The sequence below is a fragment of the Chelon labrosus genome (assembly GCF_963514085.1).
Source record: "Chelon labrosus genome assembly, chromosome: 20".
NCBI lineage: Eukaryota > Metazoa > Chordata > Actinopteri > Mugiliformes > Mugilidae > Chelon > Chelon labrosus.
The window spans coordinates 24236660-24247874 of record NC_140353.1 but is presented as its reverse complement, the minus strand read 5'-3'; the positions used below and the strand labels follow the sequence as shown (position 1 = coordinate 24247874).

The 11215-nt window shown below is 39.1% G+C and overlaps 1 protein-coding gene across 1 annotated transcript; it reads left to right on the top strand.

The window, feature by feature from the left end:
* Positions 1 to 4145: 4145 nt before the first annotated feature.
* On the top strand, positions 4146 to 6348 carry LOC311505376 (uncharacterized protein). Its single transcript, XM_084568899.1, has 5 exons — positions 4146 to 4163; positions 4660 to 4738; positions 4921 to 5075; positions 5632 to 5724; positions 5814 to 6348. The coding sequence occupies exons 3-5, from the start codon at positions 5046 to 5048 to the stop codon at positions 6126 to 6128; spliced, it is 438 nt and encodes a 145-aa protein (XP_084425025.1). The 5' UTR covers positions 4146 to 4163; positions 4660 to 4738; positions 4921 to 5045; the 3' UTR covers positions 6129 to 6348.
* Positions 6349 to 11215: the final 4867 nt, after the last annotated feature.

Sequence of the window (11215 nt, the reverse complement as noted above, 5' to 3'; positions counted from 1 at the left end):
TTTTGAACATGAACACTGGACTCTAAAAAGTGTATTTCAGCAGTAGTTGAAATAACGTTAAGTTCTGAGTGAGTTTCATTCAGATTTCTGCTTTAATGAAGGCAATCTACATTTGTTGAGTATATCAACTTGGAATAACATATTGTTCCCTCAGCACACATGCAACCTGCTATTCTCATTTGAGTGAACCTGCATCAGTTAGGTTTCCTTGTGATGCTGTACATCAATTTCTCTGCTCCGACAACTTGGGAAGAAGATAGCTACTTATTTATATTCTTTGGATATTTTCCATCGTCCTTGAAGGTAAGTCAGAGGTAAATAATAATTGAATATGTTAGATATAAAATTGCAATTAAAAGGTTTGTTGGTTGCACAGTCAAACTGGACCCTTCTGCCCCTGACGGCAATTGGTAGCAGTTGTCAGGACTGCAAAGAAAAGGAAATACACTCCGAGTGAAGTGTCAACAACAATGGGAGCCTCAATTGCCAAGCTGCAACGAGTAGGAGGGCCGTTATGGTGATCTGGGAATAATCAGAATAACTATGACAACCCTTTCGTATGAGGGCTATCAGTGAACAACTTTGTTGCAGCTGTTAACAATGACTACATTTACTGTTGAATCCTACAGATCACCATGGACCAGTTTCTCTCAACCTTGAGAGAAAGGGGTGTTCCTGAGAACAACCTGGCAAGAATGGCAGAGGACAAGGTGAAGTAGCTACATAATCTACGTAAGTCAATATTCAAAGGCAATGCCTGCTAATGCTAAAGTGACAAATGAAGTATTTTTGGTTGTTGTAAGTCTGTAGAATCATAAATATGATCCATCTGGACATTGATAATACCTGTATTTACCTGCAGAAGATGGACAAGATGGAAATGATTCATATGATCTAAGTTAATAGTAGTAACTACTAAATTGCAGCAAAGGTTGGACACACACCCTTGCTGTTAAAAACAGAAAAACAAAAACAGCTATGAGCAGTGTAAGAATATAATAGAAACTTTATTTGTCTGAAACCAAAGGCTTACAGAAATGTATCTTAATTTATCATAATAGGTTTTATGATATGTAATGTAGTTGGTGTCAAGCTGGTTGAACTGGTGGGTCAGTTGGTGCCCAGCTTAAACCAGCTAATGACATTCTGGTTGTAGTGAAGAAACTACTGTTCAGACTGGGCACTAGTTCAAAGTTTATCACCAGATTCACGCCAGTGTGTAGGCCAGAACACAACTTGAGGCCACAATTCAGAGTATGTAAAGGCTTAGAGGGGTTGACATTCTTTCAGTTTTCTTTCCTTTCCTTATCAGCAACACACAGGTATAATAGTTGGAGCTTACAGTGATGAGTGTGGGGTTTCTACAAAAAGAATAACAAAAATATGCCATGATAAAAAGTATTTGCATTAAAAGTAGAATTTATCTAAAAAGTTACTCAAGTAAATGTAACTGAGTAAATGTAACTCGTTACTACCACCTCTGGATATAGGGGGGGGAAAGTGCCAAGAGAAAAGTGTTCTCTAGAGCCAAATGTTTATACGTAGAACTCAATCTCTCTGTGAATAGCCCTTTCAGAGCCTTCTTTTTCTGAGTGTGATGGTTACCAGTAGGTGATTATGACATTATATCTGCTTTTGTGTTTTACATCGATCAAGACATTGTAAAGTTCCTTGGAGAAGACAAATTCTCTGCTTTTATTCCTCGATATGGACAAAGACACGGTCTGTCTTTGCCAGAAACTGGAAGGAGTTATCCTCAAGTGAAAGGATAGAGGATACAGAGCAAAGGAAATACACTTTAATAAATAGACTAAGAGAGAAGATGAAACTTCCATCCACCGCCTCAGCCACAGCAACCAGCAGCTTTAACTCTAAGCTTACACTTCGTGGAAATAAGAATGCTGAAAAGAAGACTAGGAAAATTGAACTTGGCTGGTTGAACTACCAAGATTCTATGTACAAGTAAGAAGGCCTAAGGGGGTGAAACAAGAGAGATAGTTGTAAGCAAAGATGATACTGTATCCACGATTCTTGAAAAAGGGAAAACCCTTTTTTTTCCCCATCGACGAAAGGCAAATTAGAGGACTTTGAGGTCATGCTTTCTGTCATTGGTTCTGATGAGCCCCTTGAGGGTAGTGTCACAGTTGGAAGTTTGTTAGAGCAAACTAATTACAAGATCCTCAGACTATACCTCTGTACAAAGCCAAAAGACTGTACTGATATTCTGAGCTTAGTGATGAAACAACAGACATGCCCTTCTCACCTGACACATCCAACACACTTGGGCCAGCTAAACATGCATCTCCATCCTCATCCAGCCCATCACTGCTCTCCCCCACTCCTGTCAAAAGACCTCGGTACGGCAGCAGGCCTTTCTCTTGGAGCATTCTCAATGCTACCTCAACACTCCAAGCAACTCCTGCTTCTCAAACATCAGGCCAGCCTCTTATAGATCTATCCAGTGATGATGGAGTTATTGTACTTGGATATGACACCAACATGCCTTATGAACTTGTCGATGGTCTTGCTGACACTCTATATACCTCTACACGTCAAGACCACAGTAAGCCAACAAGAAAGCGGCACAAACACAGTCTTTGAAAAATCAAATGGAAGAAAATATTATTGACATTGTGGATTCTGAGCAGCCTTCAAGTTCCACCAGCACGATGGCCATTGATTTCTCTGCAAATCCAGAGAATATGGTGGAGAAGCAAGTCATTGTGATCCGCAAAACACACTGTCTTGTGGACATAATTGAAGCATTTACAGACGACTGCATACTGGATGCTAATATTTCAATGAGGCGTGTGCTTGAACGTGGCGATGTTGAGGCTGGAGTAGGGAGTGGGGTCACCAGAGACTGCCTCACTGATTTCTGGGATATGTTTTATGCAACAAAGACCTGTGGAACCAACTACAAGATCCCAATTTTGTACCACAAATTCCAAGAGAAAGAGTGGACTGCTGTTGCTCGCATTTTGGCCTTTGGATGGCAGAAATTTCAGTTATTTCCAGTCCAACTTGCCCCTCCGTTCCTTACAGAGGCTCTGCCTCTCTCCTGCTCAGACAATCTACTAGAGGCTTTCTTTTTATATCAGTGCAACTGAGAAGGATGTGCTAACTGAGGCAATTAGCAACTTCAAAGGGGCAGATATGGATGAACTCCTCAGCATACTCAGCAGTCACAACTGCTGTGTACTCCCAACTGAAGAAAATCTGCCATGTCTGGTGGAGGAAATAGCCCACAAAGAGATGGTACAAGAACCAGCATTTATCATAAAGTGTTTGAAGCCAATTCTCAGGTCTATTGGACAATCCATGAGTACGGAAGGACTGAAGAAGATTCTGGATGATCTCAAACCCAAGGCAAGAAACATTACCAAAACCATCAAGTTCCCAGAAAGAGATGAGAAGGATATTGGCCTATACCTCAGGTACTGCACAGGTTCTGACTTGTTCCTATCTAAGACCATTAAAGTCACATTCACAGCAGAACAGACACAGTTCGCAAGGGCGCCTTTGGCTCACACCTGTAGTTGTTCTTTGGAACTGGCATCTAACTACAAAGACTATGCAGATTTTAGAACAGAATTCATCTCTGCGTTGAAGAGTAGAGTGTGGGTAATGGATTTGGCCAAATAAAGCTTTGTTAGCTTAGACAGCGAATGAAAACTGCACACACACATACATTCTGAAGTTTAGCAGTCATCTTTTATATAATCCACAAGTTCTACACTCAAAAAAATGATTCTTGGCCCTCATAATAATGAAGCAATAATTTCAAGTAAACTTTAATTGAAATATAAGAAATCCAAAGTTTATTATGGAAAATAAATAAACATAATGTGAATATACTTAGTATAAAGTGAATGTAAACAAATCGAGTAAACTTTATGTGATTAGATTCCATTAGGCCGCTATGTGTGTTACATTTCACCACAGTAGGTGGCGGTAGTGCGTCTTACTGGTTGCCACCCACCCGAAAGGAGTAGAAGAAGACTCATATAACCGCTGGCCGTTGGTGTGGGAGACCCCGCAGCATTTTCGCATAGGCCTACTGCTGTCTAACGGTACGTGTCTGGCTGGTTTGGCTAATGTTACGGACATGTAAGAAAGTTTTCCCGGGCGAGTACGAACTTGGCGTTGGAGTTGCAGGTTTGGTAAGTTTTTCTCAAACAGTTTTCCATCTGTTATGTCATACTATGGCAGAGAATGCATTTAATAATTTATTTTAAGCGAATATGATTGTTATTCTGTGTGAGAGGTTGGTGAATTTAGGCTAATTGAGGTTAGCGCTCTGCTCTGGTTGCCTCGTGTCCTGCTAGCAACCATGCTAGTACTTGCTAATGCTAAGTCACGATATGTGCCTTAACTACAAGCTAGCAGCTACAGCCAAACAAGTCATGGTTGTCGCCGCTGACATTGCTGCGTCATATACAGAATATATGGTTAGCTCTTAAATTTAACCTGCTATTACGTGCTACATGGCATATTTGAATATTTAGTGCCTCCTGACGTGAAACTGCGTTTTTGGTATTTTTAAAAGTTTGCTCCTCTTGCATACTTCAACTGAGAGACTTCATTTAAACTTTAAAATGTAGGTAAAATTGTCTTTTATTCAATGGGTATACAACTTTTCGACTGCTTCTCTTACAGGTGTCAGGAGGTTGTCCAAGAGGAACCTGTGATTCCTGAATTTGTAAACAGGTGGCCTGCCTTGTTTACAGTGAATGAAGTGAGTTTTGATACTGATGTTTTGCATGCTGTTTTATACACATTTTTTCCTTTAGTTAAAATTTGATTTATTCATTCCTAAAATTTGTGTTTTTATCTACAGTATCTTGTGGAAAGCATTACAATTTTAGATCGTTGTTGTTTAGATATCTCATGTATACTCTTTCACCTTTTCTCTTACAGATTAATACAGAATTCATGCGTTTGACAACTTTGCCGCTTTACCGCCAAGTTACTCGGACAACTTGACCAATACACAGCTAACAATCAAGGTCTTCAGTGTCAGAGGGGGAGCCGCTGGGAAGAAGATGAGATTAGTCATGGCTCCAACAGCTAAGGCAAGTGCATTAAACAGTCGCATTATTGCAACAGTTACTCATAGTTACTCTTATTCACAATTGGATAAAGATGGCTTCCTGAACACATTGCAAGATCAGCTGATGGATGTATTTGTAATTTAGCATCTAAAGTATGCTAAAGACATGCTATATGCTATCGTAAAGTGCTGTGAAGTGGGCTGAGATCACCTTTTTAAATGATCTCAGTCTGACTGTCTGGCCTACCCCAGGGTCTGATTGTGAGTGTGATCTTTTCAATGGTTAACAGGTCAAAAAGCTGGTCAAACTACTGTGCTTGTGTTCTACTTGGTGTCCTTTTTCATTAAGTCCATTTTTAAAAGTGTGAGAGCGATCCCACAGTAATGCCACAGATGGAAAAAAATAGGTGAAAGGGAATATGTTCTGATTTGCTAAATGTTTTTAATCAGTTAGCCTGATATGTCACATAGAATATCATAATCACTGTGTTAAGAATAAAATGGTTATAAAAGTGTCCTGGAAATGTGTTACATCGGAGATTGAAGACTCATAATATTTAATATGCCTTCTTTTGCAGAGTGACAAGATTGAAGTTAAACGAGACTGTGTCATTAGAGGTCTTTGTGCTTACCTCAACGAGGACAGCAGCACACTCGTTAAGGAGTACTTGGTTAGTAGTGGCATTTTACTGTAAGCTTTTTAGTGTTTAACTTGCAATGTTTTCTTTATTTCACAATGTTGTTTTTTTTCCACCATTAGACCAGCAACAGTGAAGAAGCTAAGAGAGGGATCGCTCAGACCATCATGGGAATTTTTGTCATTCGACAAGAAGGTGCTGATGAAGAGGATGAGCCAGAGACAGTTGGAGTTGTGATTGAAGGTGTGGAGCTGCTTGACAATTTGACCAGCATGTCATTTGGATTTGCCATGCTTTTTGGTCTTATTTACACACTAAACCTGAGTTATCCCCGGGAACTCAAATACACATTTGAGTTCTTTCAGAAGGTGCTGATGTCCTTGGATGGAAACAAGCTCTCCCCAAAGGTCCAAACACTGAAGAAGATGCTCCAGTAAGCACTTGCACGTACTGTGCACTAGAGATTGATGTTTTATTGTTTAATGAAGTAGTGTGAAAATCTTAAGTGGTTTTCATGCCTTTGCCCTCATTTGATGCTTATGTTATGGCTTTGTATTACTCATTCATTATGTATACTAATTATTTATTTTATAAATATATATATGTCTTTACTAAGAAGTTGTTTTACTGAATTTGGCCTGTTGGGCTTAAAATAAAATAACTTTTTCAGAACTGTGTGTGTGATGCTTTAATAAACCTATATGGTTTATGTATAAGTTCCCTTTAAACTATATGTAAGTACTGAATTAACGCATAATGTGAAGGAGATCTTTTACATACACTTTATGTATTATTATTGAATAAACTCATAAGGTTTATGTAAAAGTTCAACTTAACCTTATATATAGTAATTAAATGGACACATGAAGTTTATGTAAAAACTTGAATTAAGAAAAAGTGATGTTATTTGATTTATTTACATTATGTATACATGATAGAAAAACATTGGATTTAATGTGACCTTTTACATTGAACTTATGTAATGAGATTACATGGAAAATTTACATGTAATTAAAATACATAAAGTCAATGTTTTTGGCTTAATTCTTTTTTTGAGTGTACATGTGGAGGGCAGATGCATCGTCGTAGTAGAAGGAGGTAGATTTTTCTTTTCAATTTATGATCTCTTTAAAATTCAAATATGACAGCTGAAGGCATTGTGGGAAAAAAAATCACTCTTGAGTTAATATTTCAATAAAGACAATTTATTTACAAAAAATAGAAATGTGACAATGTATTGGACAAGTTGTATGTAAAAACCAACTGTTTGTGGTTGATGTTTTTCCATTGTTGTTTAAATTTAACCTAAACATAGTTCATAAATTACAGTGTTTGTAATGCTATGCAGATCTTCAAACCTGGCAGTTTATTTTGCCAGTACTGTTCTATGTTGTCAGTGTCAAATGTGCTATATATACATTTTTCTAACCACACTTGAAGGAATATTTGACTTAAGTAGAACCAGTTTCAGCAGTCTTACCTCTGTCTAAAGGTATACAAACACGGTAGTGACCACTGCTGTCCACTTCAAAAACTCAAAATCTTACCAGGAAAACTTGTAATGAAGTTAACAATCTCAGCAAGATCACTTAACCGTCGCCTGTGAAGTTGTAACCAGGCTAGTCTTCTCCTTAAATGATGAGGACTAAACTGAATGCCATCTCTAACAGTGTTAGACCTTAAAGTGGAAATGAAGCAGTCAAATAAAACAGATGTCTATAGCACTAGTTCAATATTTAAATATACCATAAATACAAATAAAGTCGGAAATATGACCCGTTATTCAGAAAAAAGCACAAACAAGTTGCATTAATTCTAATGTTTTCAGCCTGTGCGCCGCCATCTTTGTTTTCCGAAAATGATGACATCACGAGAATGGTTGGTGCAACATTCGATGTTGTTTACATAGCGGCTGTCGTAGCCTCACAGTTAGCTTACTGCCTCAAATGGAAAACAAAATGGATATGGACGAATGGGATAGACCCACCAATGAGGGCAGGCATCCAATTGCCTATGCTTTTGAGCCTGTTAGAGCAGTGGGAGTTTTAGTGCCCCCCACAGAGCCTGACGATGGAGGAGAAATAGATGAACGAGAGAGAGATGTATCTGAGCACACAGGAAACAATCGGTGGTGCTTATGTGGGGGTTGTGTCCCTATGTCCACTGACATGGAGAGTGTCTGCTGCCAAGAAATGAATCTGGAACATCTCATCCAAAATAACAGATGTATCACGTCCAATCCGACGTGCCAAAGGCTGTCATTAGAGCGAGAGGTGTTGGAGGTCGCAATGCTGTCGCTGAGGGACATCCGAGCCGAAACACTGGAGCACCCAATAAACAGCAGGTAACCAACTAAAACACTCTTGATAGGTTGTGCAGGGGAAGTAGGGGACTACACTGATCACCTAAGACTACGCTAATTTTTACACACATACTCAGTTATTCTGCAATGTATTATCATGGTAGAAGCTGCGATACAGAACCAGAGAATGTACTAGCATAGCATAGCATAGCATAACATACCATGAACCCTAACATAACAAGCACATACTGTAACTAGCATAACATAGCATGAACCCTAAAATCTATGGTTGCTACAAGCAGCACATCCGTGCATTTATTAACAGCATGCTATTTTATGTCAGCTTACTTAAACAAATCAAAACTTAGACAACGTCTACCCACAAAACCATGCCAGTCACAATCACAGACCTATAGAGAGCCGAAGTCCCGCCCCTCTACTTCCGGGTCATGGGACCTATCTTTCGAAAAAATATGAACGGCAGTCTATGGAGAGATCATAATTATTTTTTGGTCCCGTTCGAATTGTGGCATGAATTTCACATATGATGTGTGTGAATTTAAAAGATAATTTAATCAAGAGATAAATTATTTGACGTAAACAAGCTGAACAACATTAGGTTTTGTATGAGATCGCTTAGTGAACTACATCTCTCGTCTCGAACAATGTACGTAACTAGAGAACTATGGCTGTCTCCTTTACCGTCTTCTTCCAGGACGAAGGCAGAAGCATCAAACGAGGTGAAAATCATTATAAATCGGGTCATGTCGAGAGCTGTAGTTACACCAAGGGAGTTTTGGTCGGTTCTGTACACGCCAGCATGCGGGACTTGTAGTTCGTTTAATTACGTATTTTCCATAGCGTTTTACTTAACTATCTTGCGACAAACTGCGACATTCTTAACATGTAAAATCATTTTTTATTCTGAAAAACAACATATGTATAATCCAAGGCACAAGTCGATCGGGACCAGAAAATAATTTATCTTTCGCCATAGACTGCCGTTCATATTTTTTCGAAAGATAGGTCCCATAACCCGGAAGTAGAGGGGGCGGGACTTTGGCTCTCTATAGCTAGGCTACTACAGAGTAGCCTAACGTTACAGAAGTCAGACGGAGGCTAGCTAGCGTACCCACAACAGGTTCTCACCAAGTTCGCAAGTCTCTGCTACTAATAGTTTCCACTACTAATTGAGCGAAACAAATGCAATTATCGATACTACTCCATCATAAAAACAAACCTCTTACTCACACATTAGAAGTTCGCTCCACCGAGTTTATTCACCAGTTCATCAACGATGCAACTGCATTTTCAGGTCGCGGTAATCCACAAATTATGCGAGAACATCCAAACACGTTATTGCGACTGAACAGGAAGTTAAATCTAATTAAGTCCTGTCTCTGATAGGCCTACAGGCTACATTACAGCGGCCCTTGTTCTTGTACAAACACAAAAACAAACATCAACAGAATTTGTTTCTCTGAAAATGTTTCTCAAAGTTTAAGCAATTATTTATTTGTAAAGTTTATTCCACCACCACACTGTACATACAGAATGTCTTATATTTCCAGTTATTTTTCCTCCCTATATTTTCTCAGAATATGGTTATTCTTTTTTTGTATATTTTCTGATATATATTTTTTAAATTTTTGTATTTGTGTTTTTTTTGTGCCCTGTCAAAGTTGTCACTGTCTTCTGTATATATATTTTTGCCAAATTCTGTGCTACTGGAACAAGGAAATTTCCCACACGTGGGATTAAATAAACGTCTTATGTCTTGTGTCAGTTAGAATGTAAATTATTCATAGACAGGCTTTGCCCACTTTACGCTACTCATTCTAACCTTTCTTCTTTCTCTATCAGTCTTTACAGGCTTACAGCGTACAGACAATTCACCCTTTGGTCCAGGGGTCATCTTGGCCGGAGGAACAGGATTCCAATACCAGCCTGTGTTGTGAATGCCATCAGGACTGTTTACCCATCCCCAGAATACTGTGGATTTGAATACTATAGTGACTTGTAGAAATTCTTTGTATTGGCTAATTGATCAAACATTACATGTATTTACTATCCTTATGGCCTCTGTAATATCTCCATTAAAATAGGTACTTTGAAAACTTACAAATGAAATGCTGAAACTATGTTATCATAGCAAATATTTTAATTAGTCAACTCATTAGTCTAAATTGCAGACAAGTCACCCTCACACTGCTGGGGTTGGACAGACTGCAACCTTACAACACAGACACAGGCAGACAAACTTTTTTCTTATGCAAGAACAAAGACAGTTGGGTAGGAATACTGAATGGCAATTAGTAATTAACTCACTTGGCAATTGGCAATAATTTATTTCATCTAACAGCTGTACTGTAATATTGTTTAAATTATATAAGATACTATGTAGCCTACACTATTCTAAGTACAATTACACTAATAGTCAATACAACATTGCAATAATAATATAATATTTATCTGTTTATTATAGACTGTGCAGGACTACCCTGTCTTCCAACTCTCTCCTACCCCCTTATCTATGCATCTAGCTTTTCAGGAAATCTGCTGAGGTGTGTGGATACTGACACATCCTTGTCTGGCTTTTTGACTCCTCTGTGCTCAGCGATGGTCACCACTCTCTCCTTTGGATGTTCCCTCAGTGCTTTCCGGATTGACATTGCCTCACAACTCTTCAGAGCTCCTGCTATTATGTCTTTTCTGAAACTGTAGTCTTTCGGCATCTTCACTGGAGCCACCACATACTGCTTAGCAGCCTTTGAAAAGTAGTGTTTCATTTGCTTCTCCCCCTCTTTGTTTGATGCATTCTCATTGTGGTTGTGGTCCAGTGCAGCTACTCGAAGTCGGGCCTGAAAGCTCTCTTTCAAGAACTTTTTTCTCTTGGTGGCATTCTTTGTGTAAACAGAGTGGAGGCACTCAAGTCTACCAGTGTGGATGCCCTCAGTGACACTCTCAAGTTTTTTCAGGAGTTGTTTGTCCAGCACTACACTCTGGAGGTGTTTAAAAGCTGCAGAGCTGGGATGGAGCCATGGACGTTTGCTCTCCTCTTCAGGAGTGTAGGGAGGGTGGTCGCTTCTTGTGATCGTCTCCCCAGATGCCCAACAGTGGACATTGGTGATGTGGTGCAGCACAGATATCCACCTCTCTTTCAGCTTTGTTACACTTCCATTGCATGTACTTGCACTGTACCATAACTGTTCATCCTGGCAC

What these genes read in the sequence shown, in the direction of transcription:
- LOC311505376 (XM_084568899.1), top strand. Translation starts at nt 5,046, where the DNA reads ATGAGATTAGTCATGGCTCCAACAGCTAAG. An exon ending in TCATGGCTCCAACAGCTAAG is followed by an intron (nt 5,076 to 5,631) that starts GCAAGTGCATTA and finishes CTTCTTTTGCAG; the next exon opens with AGTGACAAGATTGAAGTTAA. An exon ending in CACTCGTTAAGGAGTACTTG is followed by an intron (nt 5,725 to 5,813) that starts GTTAGTAGTGGC and finishes TTCCACCATTAG; the next exon opens with ACCAGCAACAGTGAAGAAGC.